Source organism: Suncus etruscus, chromosome 11, assembly GCF_024139225.1.
Source record: "Suncus etruscus isolate mSunEtr1 chromosome 11, mSunEtr1.pri.cur, whole genome shotgun sequence".
Taxonomy (NCBI): domain Eukaryota; kingdom Metazoa; phylum Chordata; class Mammalia; order Eulipotyphla; family Soricidae; genus Suncus; species Suncus etruscus.
In genome coordinates, this window is record NC_064858.1 from 108,746,280 (window position 1) to 108,764,237 (window position 17,958).

General features: G+C 53.2%; 1 protein-coding gene across 2 annotated transcripts in view; it reads left to right on the forward strand.

Moving 5' to 3' along the window:
• The first annotated feature begins 529 nt into the window (after positions 1-529).
• COL2A1 (collagen type II alpha 1 chain) overlaps positions 530-17,958 on the forward strand; it is a 33,394-nt gene continuing 15,965 nt past the window's right edge. Inside the window, exons 1-18 of one of the 2 annotated variants that reach the window (XM_049783194.1) lie at positions 530-614; positions 5,632-5,838; positions 7,220-7,236; positions 7,456-7,488; positions 7,584-7,616; positions 7,731-7,784; positions 7,910-8,011; positions 8,988-9,065; positions 9,844-9,888; positions 9,975-10,028; positions 10,371-10,424; positions 10,998-11,051; positions 11,424-11,477; positions 11,597-11,650; positions 11,877-11,921; positions 13,005-13,058; positions 15,413-15,457; positions 16,916-16,969. In XM_049783194.1, coding sequence (XP_049639151.1) covers positions 530-614; positions 5,632-5,838; positions 7,220-7,236; positions 7,456-7,488; positions 7,584-7,616; positions 7,731-7,784; positions 7,910-8,011; positions 8,988-9,065; positions 9,844-9,888; positions 9,975-10,028; positions 10,371-10,424; positions 10,998-11,051; positions 11,424-11,477; positions 11,597-11,650; positions 11,877-11,921; positions 13,005-13,058; positions 15,413-15,457; positions 16,916-16,969 — 1,122 coding nt within the window. The remainder of the gene's footprint in view (positions 615-5,631; positions 5,839-7,219; positions 7,237-7,455; positions 7,489-7,583; positions 7,617-7,730; positions 7,785-7,909; positions 8,012-8,987; positions 9,066-9,843; positions 9,889-9,974; positions 10,029-10,370; positions 10,425-10,997; positions 11,052-11,423; positions 11,478-11,596; positions 11,651-11,876; positions 11,922-13,004; positions 13,059-15,412; positions 15,458-16,915; positions 16,970-17,958) is intronic. The other variant, XM_049783195.1, reaches the window with a different exon arrangement.

Here is a 17,958-nt window from a genome sequence, read left to right on the forward strand (position 1 = left end):
GTTCTTTCAGTCCACCGTCTAGGGCCTCTCCAAACACCCCCCGCCCCTCCAATCCGGGCAGAGGTCCGAGAGGGAGGGAGGGAGGGAGGGAAGGAGGGTGGTCCGAGGGGGTAGTGCTGAAGCCCCGGGTTTGGGTGGGGGCGGTGGAGATCAGGTCCCGCCCGATCAGGCCACTTGCGCTCCGGTGCTGGGGGGCGGGCAGCAGGCCTAGCGGAGAGGGAGAGGGCAAGGGAGAGGGGGGTCCGGCCCGGGCAGGTGCGGGCTCCGGGGGTGGGGGCTCAGGTTACAGTCCGGCCGGGGGCCAGGGGCGGCCCGCGGTTTGGGCACCGTGGCCAGCCTCAGAGGGGCCGAGCGCATATAAGTGGCGCCGGGGCCTGGAGAGGACGCAGAGAGCTGCGGGGCTGCCGGGTCTCCTGCCACTCCCCCTGCTCCCAAGGCCTCCTGCATGAGGGCGCGGTAGAGACCCCAGACCCACGCCGAGCTCCTGCCACCTCGCTCCGGCTCCTCCAGGCCCCGCGGGGAGTGAGCCATGGCGCGCCTCGGGGCGACCCAGACGCTGGTGCTGCTGACGCTGCTCGTGGCCGCGGTCCTCCGGTGCCAGGGCCAGGATCTCCGTAAGTCTCCCACCTTCCTCGCCCCCCCCTCCTCCTTCTCCTTCTCCTCCTCCTCCTCCTCCTATCCCGGGGCCGGAGCCCCACTCCCGTGGCCCTCTGGAGCTTTGGAGCCCGCCAGCGGGTCCGGGGCTGAGTCCCCCAGGCTCCAAGGCGCGCCAGACTTTTGCGCACAGATGCGCGGGAACTCCTGAGCCACTCGGGGTTCTGCTTTGCGAGGCAGATGCCAGGTCCTTCCTCTGCAGGGGCAGTTGGGGCCCTTTTCCCAAAGCCCTCGGTTGAGCCTGCAAGTGTAAAGTGAGATGGAGAGGTTTGCGCCTTCCTTTCTCACTAGGTCGGTGCATTGTGCGCCCTCGCTCGCACTCCGCTCGCGTAGCCCCAGTGCTCCTGGCCAGCCAAACCGGGTCGTGGCTCCTCGACCTCCAGAGAGATCGGGGAGCCCAGGGGAGAGCCAGCCCCAGGGGCTGCATTCAAGACGTGTCCAGGGCTTGGGGGATTGGCCCAGGGTGGGCGAGGGGGCTGGTGGCGTTCCAAGGGCGGTTAGACAAAGGAGATGCTCTGAAACTGTGGGCTGAAACTCGAGGCCACAAAGAAGGCCATGATGAGGCGCTCTGATCATCTGCCCGTGCCCTTCTCCCCAAGATTCGGCCCTGCAGGCAAGCGCAGCCTCCATCCCTCCCTCCTCTCCAAATCCCACCCTAGCCCGGTGCCTCAGAGGCGCAGGCATTTCCCGCAGGAGAAGCCATCTGAAAGGCGCTGTTATCCCAACCGGAGGTGCCTTTGCAGACACCCCGGTGAGGAGCGCCCCCTCTTTGCGGTCTTCCCCGCTGACCCTCCTGTCGTGGTCCTTCCGTGAAATACTTTTGTCTCCGTTACGCACCGAGCCGTGCGCGTAGGCGCGAGCGCGTCTGCTGCCCCGTTGGCTCAGGCGCTCCAGCAGTCGAATTGACCATTTTTCAGAGAAGGCAAGTTTTACAGGTCAGGCCCAAAGGCGTTTCGGACCGGACCTTTCTTTCCATCGCCTCCTTTGCCCAAGTCTCCCTGTCTGGGATCACACTCAGGAACGAACCAGCGAAGCCTGGAAAGTGGATTAGGTAGAGAGGACTTTTTTCCACGTGTTTGGGCACGTTTCCGACGGCTGGGATTCTAGCCCCGGCTTTGTAGGCTGCAGATTGTAAATCAATCGCAAGGGGAAAGAATTGGGAGGGGGGGTCAAAGCCTCTCTTGCCCAGGCGACTCTGCGCCTTCTCCCTCGCCATAAGGCTGTCTCCAGAGAAAAAGCTCCGAAGGGTGCGGCCTCCAGAAGACTTTCCGTTCCTAGCTAGTGTTGGCTGACCAGGGAGGGAGCAAGGCTGGCACCCCAGACAGCCCACTGGGGCCGGAAGGCGAGATTCTGGCCCGGTGAAAGGTGGCGCTTAGAAACTGGCTGTGCGCTCCGGGCACTTGTTGGCATCCAGTTATTAGTGAGTGGCCTACAGTTCGGACCGACGCTATTTTTGTCCCGAATTTGCGCTTCCCCAAGCTCTGCCCTCTGTCCTCTTCTCCACCGGCCTATGCCTTGGAGAGCGACGGCATTTGCTATGCGATTCCATAACAACTCCCAGATTCCCCATCTGCTAGGAGACGCTCTCTCTTAAGTGGCCAAGCGCTCGCTCAGTCCCAACTTTCCCTGGAGGGCGGGAGTGAATTCCACAGTTTTTTTTTTCCTTTTTCTTTTTTCTTTTTTTCTTCCTTCGGCCCAAACTTTCCAATAGCGCCTCCTCTCCTCAGGGGGCTTTGCCTCCTGAGCCACTCACAGCGTTTCTTTTTTTTTGCCCTGGCACCTTCCGGATAAGTCACCCCCTCCCTTGGGACAGCCGAGCCAGAAGAGAAGATGTAGATGTGACGTGGGGGGAAAGACGCAGTTGCAGGGACGTCAAGAAAGTCACAAATGGGGGGGGGGAAGAAAGTCACAAATCTAGAACTAGCATGCACGCACACACACACACAGACACACACAGACACACACACACAGACACAGACACACACAGACACACACACACACACACCCCTTTCCATCTTTCCAAGAGCTGGAGACTCTTCTTGGCTGGGCGTCTCGTTGGACCCACATTGGCATTTCCCAGCCCTGGTCCCCGAAAGCGCCCCCTCGGCTCTGGGGGGCGAGCACCTCGAGTCAATCCTCCTTTGTGAGGCTTGTTTGCGTTGGGATTGGCAGCGATGGCTTCCAGATGGGGCTGAAACGCTGCCCGTATTTATGGAGACGGGTTCCTTGCGGAGACCCGTGAATCGGGCTCTGTGTGCGCTCGAGAAAAGCTCCATTCATGAGGGAGGCCAGGGCCGGTGGGCTCCCCCGAGCACCTCTGTTTCGACCCCCCTGTTCCACAATGGTCTCCTGTGCTCTTCAGCCTCCGCCTCCTCTTCCAGGGCTCCAGCCGTGCGCAAAGACGCACACACGCACACAGAGACACACGCAGCCACAGCCACAGACACAGACACACACACACACACACACACACACACACACACACACACAGCCAGTTCCCCGAAAGAGGTGACTTTCCCATTAATCGCCTGCCACAAAGAGCCGCTTATCCGCGTGGCGGGAATGCGCGCAACCCGATCGGGCGCGCCGGGACGCTATCGGCCCGGTTGCAGTTCCCAGTGGTGCTGGGCTCCTCGGTCCACACCTCGGGGATCCGGTTACGGGGCCGGCTCCGGCTGCGGCCGTCATCCAATCCCCTCCTCGCCCTCCCGGTGTCGTGGGCGAGCCGGAGCCTGGGCCGGAGTCCCCAAGGCAGCACCCTGCGCTCGCCCTGGGCTTTCAGGGAAACCGGATCCGACCGCGGGGCGCACCCCTCTCCGGGCGTTTCCCCTTCTTTCCCCCCAGCCTGGGCTATCTTGGAGGGCGGGCGGGTGGGGTGCGCACGGTCTGGACCACAGGCCAGTCATTTACTTCTCCTCTTTCTCCTACCCCGACGTTGGCTTTCGACAGTCGCTGCTATTTTAGCGCTGGGCGAGCCCCAGGGCGCTTCAGGATAGGACTGGGGGTGGCCAGACGCCAGGACGGGCCGTGGTGGTCTCGCCTGAAGGTTGATGGGGTGGGGGGGAGAGAAGAGGGGAAAAGCCTTTGGAGCTTCTCAGTCTCCGTAAGGAGCAAAGGGGCAGCAGAAAGCTGCCTCCTCTGCCGCCGGGGTCGGTGGCTCTGGAGCGTGAGCCAGTCCCTGCCCCTGCCTTTGCTCTGGAGATTTTGATGAGAAAAACAGTGCTGGGCGCTCCCGGGCACGTGGTGCGGGCTCTGCAGGCCCTGGCAGAGGGCCTCTCCCTCTTGTCAGCACTGGTTTCATCTGCAGGGTGAATTCCTGAGAGCAGGTCGCAGTGCAGAGAAAGAATCCTTCAGTTCTTGGCCCGCGCATTCTTGAAAGATTGGTGCCCCAAAGAGGCGTCCTTGTGCACACACACACACACACACACACACACACACACACACACACACGGACATTTTCTATGTTGATTTTAGTGTGTCTGGCTTTCCAAGAAGGGTAACCTTTGACAGGCAAATTGTGTGTGTGTGTGTGTGTGTGGTGGGGAGGGGGTGGCTCGCAAAGATGAGGGCTGTTCACCTCCCAAGACATTGTAGTGCAGATCTGGGGTTCAAATGCCTTCTTGTTGATTTGGGGCCACACCCGATGGCACTCAGGGGTTATTCCCGGCTCTGAGCTCAGAAATCACTCCTGGCAGGCTTTGGAACCATCTAGGATTCTGGGGATTAACTCAGGTCGGCCATGTGCAAGGTAAATGCCCTACCCACTGTACTATCCCTCTGGCCCATGTTTGTTTTTTATTGTTTGTTTGTTTGCTTTTGGACCACTTTCAAATGTGTTCAGGGCTGCTCCTGGCTCTACTCAGGGATCACTCCTAGTCCTGCTTAGAGAACCATATGTGGCATTAAGGATCAAATTCGGGGCCGGAGAGATAGCATGGAGGTAGGGCGTTTGCCTTGCATGCAGAAGGACAGTGGTTCGAATCTTGGCATCCTATATGGTCTTCCGAGCCTGCCAGGAGCGATTTCTGAGTGTAGAGCCAAGAGGAAACCCTGAGTGCTGCTGGGTGTGACCAAAAAAAAAAAAAAAAAAAAAGGATCAACCGTGTATTGGCTACATGTAAGGCAAACATCCTACCCTCTGTAGGCCCAATTTTTTAGGGGGGGGGTTGCACTGGGCCACACCTGGCGGTGCTCAGGGGTTATTCCTGGCTGTCTGCTCAGAAATAGCTCCTGGCAGGCACGGGGGACCATATGGGACACCAGGATTCGAACCAACCACCTTTGGTCCTGGATCGGCTGCTTGCAAGGCAAATGCCGCTGTGCTATCTCTCCGGGCCCCAATAGGTCCAATTTTAATCAGATTTAAAGATTGGGGGTAGGATCCTAATTGAAGTAACTCCTTTCACCACCCCCGCCCCACATTTGCACTCTCAGAGCCTGGCTCGTCATAAATTCTGAAGTCATGGGTAGAATTTTCAACATACTTTCTGAATTGGAGCTGTCAGTTGTAGTTCATAAGTTCCATACTTCTAAGAATGAAGGCAAGGAAAAGAAGGCCTCCATTGCTGTCCTAAAAATGATCTTCTACTTTCCCTTTTCTTTACCTTGAGAGGTGACACCAAGTTCCCATCCTCCCAGATCCACCCCATCAGCAGCCATAATCTCCTCCCTTAAGTGAAAAGAATATGGTCCCCATGGTCCTTCATTGAGGGCTCAGGGTTGTCATTGATGAAAGGCAGCATGGTGATGAAAACACACACACAATACTTGTTGGATCCATGGAAGAATAAACTCTATCTTAGATAAAGAATCTCAACGTTTCCTCTGTTCCCAGGACCAATACCCATTGTCTGCCATGTTTGAATGACTTCAAAGTTGACTGCAATCTCTCTTTCTCTCTCTCTGCCTGCCCCAATCTGGCTCTTCATGCCCTCAACCCTTCTGCCCTCTGCTTCTCCTGCCCCACTCTGGGTGCAGAGGAGGCTGGCAGCTGCGTGCAGAATGGGCAGAGGTATAATGATAAGGACGTGTGGAAGCCTGAGCCCTGTCAAATCTGTGTCTGTGACACTGGAGATATCCTCTGCGATGATATACGCTGTGAAGATGTGAAAGACTGCCTCAGTTTTGAGATCCCCTTCGGAGAATGCTGCCCCGTCTGCTCAACTGACCTCTCCGCTGCCAGTGGTCGTAATTTATTTATTTCCTGTTCCACATAAATAAATTACTTGCAGGGGCAGCAAATGCCTGCCCATGGATGCTGGTCGCCTCTGCTAAACGAAGGACTGGCGATCCATGGGACCCCAGCTGCCCAGGCTGAAAAGGGAAAGGCCACTTCTCGCTTGCAGATAGAAACTGAGCCCGAGGGCTCTTTCGAGGGCCTCTCCTCATCCAGTGACTCCCCAAAACTTGATTCCAAGACACATGGAAGGACCGATACAAAAGCATCCTCTCTGGAATCAGCCCTGCCATCCAAATTTGGCAAATCCAAAGTTTTCTAGTGCCACACACTGACTTCCCTGTGGAGGACTGGCAAATACAGCACCTTCCAGAGGTCGAGATATGTCTGTGGCCACAGGGCAGACAGAATGGACATGGCAGAGCCCTGGTTAGAGATGTGTGGCTTTTGTCTCTTGCTCTCTTGGGGGTTCACTGCCAGTTAAGAAGCAAGTTATTCAGTCCGAGGAGGAGCTGGGCTCTGGGAGTTTGTATGGTGCAGGCTGCAGACAGAGCTAGGACAGGGCCCCACGCCTGCATTCTGCCTTGGAGTTTTTAGCTCCCAGCTTGGTGGCCGTTTCCTCCATGACCCATCTCCCACATCCCTGTGGTGATGGCCCAAGGGGTGGATTAAAACAGAGTGGCCCCCAGTGTGAGGACAGATGACAGGGGAGCGAGAAGTCGCCTTTTCTTAACACTTCGCCCATTCCGGGCACGGCTTCTATGGCCCGGATTTCCAGACCCTTTCTGAGGGGCCATTGTGAGTGAAGTGTTGATTCGCTGCCGCTGGCCGAGGGGGACCGGGGACTGATATGGGACGGCACTGGCTGCAATGCCCTCTCTAATTCCTGTGCTCTGCTGAGTGTTTTCTTTCTCTTTTTTTCCCCTTGTGTGCTTGCTTCCAGGAGACCCAGCTCAAATGTAAGACCTTCCTAACTACTAACTCTCTTTCCTGGGAGGGCCTGGGCTTCCAGGAAGGGCTGCCTAGCCAGTGGGGGAAAGAAGAGACTGACCCTTCTGTGGGTTTAGTGCTTTCTTTCTTCAGGACTGATTAGATCTCATGCAGTTCGTGTTCTCTCTGCCACCCCTGCTCCATTCTTTTGCATGCCAACTGCCTTTTGAATAACCAAGTCTGAGTCATCCTCATTTTTCATGGGACCTCAGCCACTCTAGGACCCCAGTGACCCTAACACCCCAACTGAAGGGTCCAGTGGAATAATAGGAAACTGCCTCCTGCCCTGGTTATGCTCCTGTCTTTGTTTGATCCCCTAAAGAATATTTGAGTGACAAGAACTTGTTCCTTCCATCATGAAGTTCACTTTCTCCTTCTCTATTTTTTTTCCACTTGCAGGAAAACCAGGACCAAAGGTGAGGCTTTGTGGTTGATTTTTTTTAAATATCTTTTTGCTTGCTTTGTTTAGACATTTGCCATTATTATACCCTTCTTTTAAAAAAAATAATGCCATGCTACTGTAGCCTGTGGCGTTTGAACTGCCAGCACAGGGCTGAGCAGGGCTTTCTTTTGGGGGGATGTAGTAGTCTTCATGGATGCAATCTTATTTCATGGGTTCCTTGTTGACATTCCAGGGACAGAAAGGAGAACCTGGAGATATCAAGGAAGTAAGTACAAATTATTCACGCCTAGCTGCATAGCTTGTTCTAACTGGTTCCTTTTCTTGGGCACCCCACTAACATCCTCTGGTTCTCTCTCACAGATTGTAGGACCGAAAGGACCTCCAGGACCACAGGTAAATAGGGAGCACTTCCACTCTCTTTTCCCCATCCCTCCTCTGAGTGACACGGATGCAGTCTCCCCCACCCCTCCCATCTTGCTGAGATCACAGCCTTTTCTGTACCTTCAGGGTCCTGCAGGTGAACAAGGACCCAGAGGTGATCGTGGTGAAAAAGGTGACAAAGTGAGTAGAGCAAGGATGCTGCCCGGCCTCCAAAGCACAGGCTCCAGCCTCCCGACCTCCTCAGGGGTAGCCGGCTCTTGCAGCAACACTGCCCCACAGTGACCCCTTTTCTCATACCTATCAAGGGTGTGCCTGGTCCTCGTGGCAGAGACGGAGAGCCTGGAACACCTGGAAACCCTGGCCTCCCCGGTCCTCCTGGCCCCCCTGGCCGCCCTGGCCTTGCCGGAGTAAGTATCCTTATATCCCCTTCCTTTGGGCTGTCCCTCCCGAAATGCAAATGCGGCTTCTAAATTGCTATTCGCACTCACCTGGCCAGCTCCCAGGACTGCCAGCATTGTGTACAGAGCCTGGCCCCGGGCTTCTCCCCCAGGCCTGTAATTTAGTGCAATCACAGATTAGGCTTGAGACTGTGGGGCTTGGGGCTGACTTCTTCTTACTCACTGGGTTTCTGTAAAGGAGGTCTTCAGTTACCTGGTTCCTTGGCGTCTGCACCATGTGCTTGAGTTTGGGGAGTGGGCTGTGGAGGCTGGGGGAGAGGATGACTAGGTACTTGTACTTCCCTGGAAGAAGAGTGACCACTGTCCTTGGAAGACGTTTATTCTCGGTCCTTGCCAAGTACATTCCAAGCAGCCATTCATTCTCATGAAAGAGCCCCACTGAGTGAAGGTGTGGGGCTGAAGTCGTTTTTGGACTCCAACCAATCAACAAATTATTTTATTGCCCGGTTTGTGTGGGTTTGCCATCCCGATGTTTGCTCTCCTTTGAATTTTTCAATTAAATGGCTCACAGACGCCTACTACATTCCGTGCTAAAATATTTCAAGACTGTTGATTGTTAGCCTTTTGCTGGCCCTAAGGTACTTTAAAAACAGAACAGAGACACCTTTCAATGCGATGCTTTTCATAGCACTTTCCAATTTTTGCTAAAGTCACTTCATGTTTTAGAACTAGAAATCGTTTTAGAAACTGAGATGCCAGTCCTTGACACTGCAGCAAGCATGGCTTCGTCTCTCAGGGCAATGTTTATGCCACTATCAGCTCCATAACTGTGGCTCGGGAGTCCTTGGGAATTCTGATGAATGTGAGGTTAATCGCCAACAATTTGAATTGGTCTCCATAGTTTTTATGCAGCTGAAGCTGACCTCGCCAAGCAGGAAAAACCTTGGACCCTTCAAATTCCTCATGCTGTTGGGTTCATTTGCAGACTTTTGCTGCCCAGATGGCGACAGGATTTGACGAGAAGGCTGGTGGTGCCCAGATGGGAGTAATGCAAGGACCCATGGTAAGAAGAGACACCCGGGGCTGGAGAGATAGCATGGAGGTAAGGCGTTTGCCTTTCATGCAGGAGGTCATCGGTTCGAATCCCGGCGCCCCATATGCCCCCCCCACCCCCACCCCCGTGCCTGCCAGGGGCAATTTCTGAGCCTGGAGCCAGGAATAACCCCTGAGCACTGCCGGGTGTGGCCCAAAAACCATAAAAAAAAAAAAAAAAAAAGAAAAGACACCCGTTCTTTGCAGCCAGCCAGAGTTTCTGACAACCTCACACTATGGATCATTCCTTACAGCAGCTCTTTGCCATCCTTACGCAACCCCCTCTCAGTTAGCCCAATGCCTTTTTAATGATCAAGGATGCATTTTAATGATGCCTGGAAGTGACTAAGAGGAATGAGGATGAAGAGATGGATAGAGACTGATGTGTTAGAAGGCCAGTTGCTATTTCTCTTGGCATGAGAACTGAAGAATGCAGACAGCAGCCACTGTTCTCCAGCATGCACCAGACTTCCAGCAGGAAATCTCAATCCTGCAGCTCTGACTTGGCACTTGCTAAATGAAATTCAGACGTTAGTAAACATGGCTGCTGTCCAGGAGAAAGCGAGGCCAGCTTCTCGTCTAAATGGTGCCTATAAATAAAAAATAGAGGGCCGCATGGGGAGTGGGAGGTGAGAAGGAGCAGCCTCGGGAGGCCCCCTGCCCACAGAGTAGCTCCTTGTCCTTTGTCTGGACTTTGAGATGGGGGAGGGAGTCTTTGACAGTTCACCTCACTTTCCTTTCCAATGCAGGGCCCCATGGGACCCCGAGGACCACCAGGCCCCGCTGGCTCTCCTGTAAGTCCAGGGCCTTGTTCTATCAGGGGGGTTGCCAACGTGTTCCCGTTCTCCGAGGCCAATTTGCCTTTGCTTGAATGTTTCAGGGACCTCAAGGATTTCAAGGCAACCCTGGAGAACCTGGGGAACCCGGTGTCTCTGTGAGTCCCAGCATGGGCCCCTGTCTTACTCCTGGGGAGCTTCCAGCGAGGTCCCACTTGCCTAGAACTCTCTGGTAGTGGTGCTGGTGGTGGGAATCCAGTGTCACGTCTTATCTGACAGAGAAGCATCTGTGACCAGGATTCCCCTGGGAGCTAGCTTCTCTCTCAAACTCCCTGGCCTGTGGCCATTGCTGCTTTCTAAAAGAGCGAATGGGGGTTGGGGCTTTTCCTTCTTTTTCTTCCTACAGTGACTTATTTCCCAAAGCTCCAGTCCCAGAAGTTTGTCCTTTGATCAGGGGTCATCATCTTGGTAGGTCTGAAACTCTTTTCCTTTGTTGGCAGGGTCCCATGGGCCCGCGTGGTCCCCCCGGCCCTCCAGGAAAACCCGGTGATGATGTGAGTAGACCTGAGTGGCAAGGCTGGTGGTGGCCTTTGGAAAGGCCTGAAGAGGGGCAGTAACTTGGATGTCTTGCTATTTTCAGGGGCAGGACTGGGCCACCGGGGACTTAGTCTAGTGGCTTAGACTGCCAGTGTTCTGAAGACGGTCTCGGACCTAGCCACGGGAAAGAGAAATAATGAAAAAATAATTAGCTCCAGGAAGGAAATTGAGAAAGGGGAGAAAGGAAAACACAAAAGGGAAAGACATAAACAAAGGGAAAAAAGACAGTCTCCACAGCCCTAGGTGATCTTAATTGTAAATCAGTTGGGACAAGCTCAGCCCTGAGTCAGGATGTCTGCAAAGGACGAAGGAAGGGCCAAGAGCTGCAGCTCCTCCGTCAGGAATCTCATTAGGCAGCCATGGCCCATGTCTCGGGGGGTTAGAGTGCTGGCTCAGGCAGGAGCCAGTGCCTGCCAGGGGAAGCAAGGGGTCAGTGGGGACAGGGGGCTTGCTCAGGTGACAACGTGCAGTGTTCAGTAACCTGGTTGGTGTGTCATCCGGGGAAGCTGAGGTATGTCTCGTCCCTGCAGGGTGAAGCTGGAAAGCCTGGGAAGTCTGGTGAAAGAGGCCCTCCCGGTCCTCAGGTAAAGCCGGCCTTCCAGCCTCTTGCCTCCTCCCCAGTTCTGACAGGAACTTCTCTCCAGTCGACTCAGTTCAGTCAGTTTGATCTGAAACCGAATTCCAGCAGTGCCTGCAGCTTCCATGGCTGTGGTCTTACCTAGCATTGGCTCATGGTGGATAGGGGTCCTGGATAGTCGTGCATACCCACTTTGTATAAGGAGGGGCCCAGTACAGCCGGGGGCGGGGGGCATCTGAAAGGCACCCCATGAACTGTTTTAGGCTGGGCTTCTCTTCCGCTTCCTGGAAGCCCTTGTGATCTGGCTGGGAAGGCTGTCTAGCAGCTCAGGTCACCCTTTTCCCAGTTCAGTGCCCCTAACATCTCCTCCCACTTATAGGGTGCTCGCGGCTTCCCTGGAACTCCAGGCCTTCCCGGTGTCAAAGGTCACAGAGTAAGTATGAAGGTTGGGGGGTGTTGGAAGAAAGGGATTTCTCAAAAGAAGAGAAAAACCATTTGGGGCATGTGTGGGTTCCTCAGTGGAGAGATAGAATGATTTCTCTTGTCCACTAGGGTTACCCAGGCCTAGATGGTGCTAAGGGAGAAGCTGGTGCTCCGGGTGTGAAGGTAAGAAGCAGGGCACCCTGGGGTGGGAAAGGGCCCCCCACTGGAGACCCCATTGAAGGCAGTGGGGCAGGGATGTCTGCACAGCTTTGGTTGCAAACCCCCAGTCTGGCTCCCGATGGGAGGAGAAGGCATGAGAAGTTGTTATAGAGCTTGTGACAGGATTGTTATAGCGCTTTGGCTAATTCACTGGGCTTTGCAGGGTCCTGATGGTGTGTTTGTTTTCCAGGGTGAGAGTGGCGCCCCCGGAGAGAATGGTTCTCCAGGCCCGATGGTGAGTCACTGAGTGAGGGCTCCTTTGCTCCTCTGTGCAAAGTAGATGCTCAGTCTTGTAGATCTGAACTCATTATGAGCAAAAACAAGCAGTTACGTAGATGTTTTGTTCAAGGCTTTCTCAACAAACTTTTCCTGGGGATAGTTCTGTGAACACTCTTAATGGCTGACCTAAAGAAAGTTTTTTTTTTTAATTTTTTTTATTTTTATCATATGGCTGACCCTTGTAAATTTCAGGCCCACACACAGAAGATGCCCCAAGTATCACTAGGAGTGGCCCTTGAGCACAGCTAGGAGTAATTCCTGAGCACTGTTGGGAGTGGCCCAGAGAAAAAAATTCCCAGTTGGGACTTGAAAGATAGTACAGGGGCTAGAGTACTGCCCTGGTATCCCACTGATCTAGTTTGGTTTGAATCCCTGACCCCACATGTGGTCCTTTGAGGTAACTCCTGAGCACAGAGTCTGGAGTAGTCATCGAATCCTGCTGAATTTGACTAGAAAACCAGAGACAGAGAGACAGAGACATTGAGACAGAGATAGCGAATCAGAGACAGAGAGAGAAACAGAGAGCAAGAGAGAGATGTGTGCTCCTTTCTATCACAATTTCTGATGGAATGGGGATGAGAACTTAAGGCTAAGGAAGAGCTGAAAGATTTTGCTTATTCCTGAGCCCTTCGCCTCAGATAGGACAGTGGCTTGGGATGATTCTGGGTAAATCCTGATCCTGCCTATGGTGCCCTAAGCACAGAACCAGGAGTAAGTCCTGAGAACTGTTGGATGGGACCAACTCTTCAAAACAAAACAGTAAAAAAGAAAAAAAATAGTCAACATTTTTGGGTGTTCAACTATTGTGAAATTCAAGTTGTGCTTGTAATGCAACTCCCAATAGTCAACTGAGGGAGCATCTGTGTGTTCCTGGGTGTGGTTTAAGGAGCCCTGGAATGTTCTGGAAGGTGGGAGCAGGGTACCCACACCTTTGGCCTCTGGAAGAGTGTGGCAAGAGCCTGCAAGAAGAACAATGTGCAGAGAGAGAGAGAGTGACCTTACACAAACTCATGTCTGTCCTTGCTGATGTGTGTTACAGGGTCCTCGCGGCCTGCCTGGTGAGAGAGGACGGACTGGCCCTGCCGGGGCTGCGGTGAGTAGTGGACAAGGCTTCCCTGTGCTCAGAACTTGAGAGCTTTATCTCTCTGGATCCTCCACACAAGCCTTTGAAAGTGGGAAAATGTCATCATTCCCTCTGTGTGCCCATCGCATACTCCTATGCTGGGTCTGTGCAGTGGAAAGGTGTTGCTGATGGCACCTAGGGGGACTAATCAGTGAACACAGGACTGGACTTTGCAGTCAATTTCCTCAGTGCTGCCCAGTCTGAATTTATACAGACTAAGATTGATGCTTGTCCGGTGCTACTTTTTGTCCTTCTTGGTTGCCCAGAGACTGTTCTAGAGAATTCCTAGCATTCTAGCCAGCAGCACATGGGGTTTGTTGGACACTCAACACTGCCGCTGCTGGTGACACTATCCTAGTGGCCATGATTTCATGGCACTGGTTATTTGTAATATCTTTTGGGACTGCAGAGATGGTATAGCAGTGATAGGGCCCTTGCCTTACACTAGACTAACTTGGGTTTGAGTCCTAGTATCCAAAATCACACCTTCCAGGAGTGATCTCTGAGTGCAGAGTTAGGAGGAAAAGTGGGTGCTGAGGACAGGTGGATTTGCCAAAAAGCAAAATAAACCAATCACACAAAAACCCCTTGTTTTCCTCACATCCTGTGAGGTAGAGTCTATTGTTCTTTGTGTATTGATAAAGAAGTGGAGGGGCCAGAGAGATAGCATGGAGGTAGGGCTTTTGCCTTGCTTTCAGAAGGACAGTGGCTTGAATCCTGGCATCTCATATAGTCCCCCGAGCCTGCCAGGAGCAATTTCTGAGCATGGAGCCAGGAGTAATCCCTGAGCGCTGCCGGGTGTGACCCAAAAACCAAAAAAAAAAAAAAAAAAAAAAAAAAGTGGAGACATGGAAGAGTGAACTAGCTTAAGATGAAAATCCAAGGCCAGAGAGATAGCCTGGAGGTAGGGCATTTGCCTCACATCCTAAAGGACAGTGGTTCGAATCCCAGCATCCCATATGGTCCCCCGTGCCTGCCAGGGGCGATTTCTGAGCACAGAGCCAGGAGTAACCCCTGAGCCCTGCCAGGTGTGACCCCCCCCAAAAAAAAAAAACAAAAAGAAAAGAAAAGATGATATGCTATATGCTTTGTAGCCTCACACCCCAGGGATCTCTTGCTAAAACGAGGAGTGGGTTTTCAGTGGCAGAGGTGGAGGTATTTAACTCTGACCCCCGTAGCAGTCAAGAGCCCTAGCAGTGACTGATGTAACAAGAACCATGCTTCAGAGAAATCATGTTTTGGGTTCATTGTATGCCCAGCCTTCCTGCCTCGCAGGGCACTCTAGGGCTGGGCAGGCTAAGTCATCCTCACTGTCAGTGTTTGTGCAGCTTTCCAGAGAATGTGTCTATCGAGCAGCAATTTCCCTCAAAAGCAGATTGGTGAAATAGCTAGCAGCCTCAGTGTAGCTTGCCAAGTCCTGACCCGTGTCAGCTGGAGCTGCTGGAATGCCTTTTCCCTCGGTCCCAATGGAGGTGGGAGGGCATCAGAGTGTGGCCTCTGTAGACTAACAGGCTTGGGTTTTTGGTCAGGCTTGGAGCCCTGGTGGCTGGTCCCTGGAGGTGGAGCAAGCCCCTGTGCCCGTCTGCCTTCCCGGGCACCAAGGACCTGCTTCTTGGCTGGGTCTTTTTTTTGGGGGGGGGGGGGGCCACACCCGGCGGTGCTCAGGGGTTACTCCTGGCTGTCTGCTCAGAAATAGCTCCTGGCAGGCACGGGGGACCCTATGGGACACCGGGATTCGAACCAACCACCTTTGATCCTGGATCGGCTGCTTGCAAGGCAAACACCGCTGTGCTATCTCTCCGGGCCCTCCTTGCTGGGTCTTAACGAATCCAAGTGGGAACAGAATTTCGTGCTAGAGGCTGACACAATGTAGGGTGTCAAGGTTGGGCAGGAAGCAGGCTGGGTTGACTTCTATGATCATGTGCCCCCTTGGGCCAGACTGGCCCTGTTCCTGGCCCTGGATGCCAGCATCTTTGTCCCCTTGGCTCCTTCTCACCCTGGAGGGGAGTTGGCTTTACAGCTTCCCCAAGTCACCAGGCTATGTGGAGGCCCTATGCGGAGGCCCTCTGACAGTTTTCTATCAAGTCTCAGAATTCCTGCCATCCTGTTCCTTTCGTAGGACCTTTGTTGGGGCAGGTGGTGGCAGGTGCCTGCAGGCATCTCTGTTCCTCTGGGGCTGCCTGTCTAGAGGGCAGGGTTGACCAAGGAACCGCCTGGCCAAACCCACATCAAATTTGGTGTGGCTAACCAAGGAGGCTCTGTGGGAGGCGGTGGGACAGCAATGACACCAGGCGCCTCTCCTAACGTCTTCTCCTCGTTCACAGGGTGCACGGGGCAATGACGGCCAGCCTGGCCCCGCAGGGCCTCCGGTAAGTGCCTTCTTGCTGCTTCCCAGGTTCTTCTTGAGTCCCGCTGGGTGGCCAAAGTTCAATACAGTCTCAGCGGTTCCCTGGCTTCTGCCGCAGAGCAGGACACTTGAGTCTCAGCCTTTCTAGCGTACACAGGAGGGTGGGTCCCTGAGCAGAACAGCTCATAGCAGGTTTTGTTTTCTTTCTTTTCCTTTCCCTTTCTTTCCTTCCCTCCTATCTTCCTTCCCTCCCTCCCTCCTTCCTTCCCTCCTTCATTCCTTGCTTCCTTTATTCTTTCCTTCCCTCCTTCATTCCTTCCTTCCCCTTTACTCCTTCTTTTCTTTCTTTCTTCCTTCCTTCCTTCCTTCCTTCCTTCCTTCCTTCCTTCCTTCCTTCCTTCCTTCCTCCCTCTCTCTCTCTCTCTCTCTCTTTCTTTCTTTCTTTCTTTCTTTCTTTCTTCCTTCCTTCCTTCCTTCCTTCTTTCTTTCTTTCTTTCTTTCTTTCTTTCTTTCTTTCTTTCTTTCTTTCTTTCTTTCTTTCTTTCTTTCTTTCTTTCTTTCTTTCTTTCTTTCTTTCTTTCTTTCTTTCTTTCTTTCTTTCTTTCTTCTTCCTTCCTTCCTTCCCTCCTTCATTCCTTGCTTCCTTTATTCTTTCCTTCCCTCCTTCATTCCTTCCTTCCCCTTTACTCCTTCTTTTTTTTCTTTCTTTCTTTCTTTCTTTCTTTCTTTCTTTCTTTCTTTCTTTCTTTCTTTCTTTCTTTCTTTCTTTCTTTCTTTCTTTCTTTCTTTCTTTCTTTCTCTCTCCTTCCTTCCTTCCTTCCTTCCTTCCTTCCTTCCTTCCTTCCTTCCTTCCTCCCTCCCTCCCTCCCTCCCTCCCTTCCTTCCTTCCTTCCTTCCTTCCTTCCTTCCTTCCTTCCTTCCTTCCTTCCTTCCTTCCTTCCTTCCTTTTTTGAACTTAAATCACTGTGAGATACAGGGTTCTTTCAGTCATACAATGTTCCAACATCTGTTCCTTCACACATGTTTATTTCTCACCACCAATTTCCCCAGTTTTCAGAGGGCTTTTCAGGGGTAAAAGAATGGTTGGCCTCTTTAATAACAGCCACTAAGGCATTTCGTTGCATTTACCTCGAAAGAGCCGGACCTGGGTTTGATCCCTGGCAACCTCTATGGTCCCTGAGTCCTACCAGGAGTATTTTCTGAATGTAGAGCCAGGGCCAGGAGCAACCCCTGAGCATTGCCTGGTGTAGCTTTCTCCACTGCAAAAACAAGGGGGGGAGGGAACTTACTTTTCTTCTGAGTCAAGGCCTTGGACAATAGCAGAGACACAGTTTTGACCTTGTTTTCAGCCTCAAGGACTGTTTAGCAAAGTCAATATGGTGGTGGGGATGGAATGTGAGGTGCAAGAAGGGGCTCACTGCAGGCTTGGAAGATTTTGCACAGAAACAGCCTTCACCTCTCTACCCCTTTCTTCCTCCAGGGTCCTGTGGGTCCTGCCGGAGGTCCTGGTTTTCCTGGTGCCCCTGGTGCCAAGGTACGTGCCTGCCCTGTTTATTGAATTAAGAACCCCTTTCCCTGGACCAGTCTACTCCCACCCTGCTGTGTTCCCAAGGGAAGACAGCTCACAGTCACCAGCTGGAAGGGGGAATCAGAAGAGGAGGTAAAAGCAGGGGTGGTACAGCTATGGATTAGGGACACGCAAAAGCAGACAAAGAAGCCCCAGAGAGGGGCTGGAGCAGTGGTGTGGAGCGGTAAGGCATCTATCTGCCTTGCCAGCACTAGCCTAGGATGGAATGCAGTTTGATCCCCCAGTGTCCCATGCGGTCTCCCAAGCCAGGAGCGATTTCTAAGCTCAAGGCCAGGAGTAACCCTTAGCGTCACCGGGTGTGGCCCCCCCAAAACAAACAAAAAACAAAAACAAAAACAAAGAAAAGAAAAGAAGCCCCAGAGAGCTGGGAGGAAGCAGAAGATCAAAGCAGAGGGGCCAGAGAGATAGGATAGCAGATAGATATCTTGCCTTGCACCCAGCCGACCCAAGTTTGATCCCTGGCATTCCATATGGTCCCCTGAGCACTGTCAGAAATGATTCTTGAGCCAGAGTTGGGAGTAACCCCTGAGCACTGCCTGGTGTGGCCCACAAACCTAAATAAATAAACAAACCTAAATAAATAAACAGCAGAGGCAGAAGGAGAAGATCCAAGCTTGGAAACAAGAGAAATGGAAGAGGGTGCTTGGCATGTCTGCTTTACGGGGTGGGGTATATGGTGGGGGGCTGGCTCTCCAGATCATGCAAAGCCAGCTCTTCCAAGGATTGTTAGAGGCCAGTGGGAGGCCAGCCAGAGTTGGGGAAGGCCCTGGGCCCCGTGCGCATGTGCCTGGAACCCTCTGGGGTGTGAGATGAATAAGGAGCCTCCAGAGTGGTCGCTGGCATCAGGTTGCTTTTCCCCTCCTGGGGGTTTCCATGGCAACCAGACAGTGTCTGAGGCCCTGGAGCCAGTGAAGGGGACCCATTGTGAAAAGGGA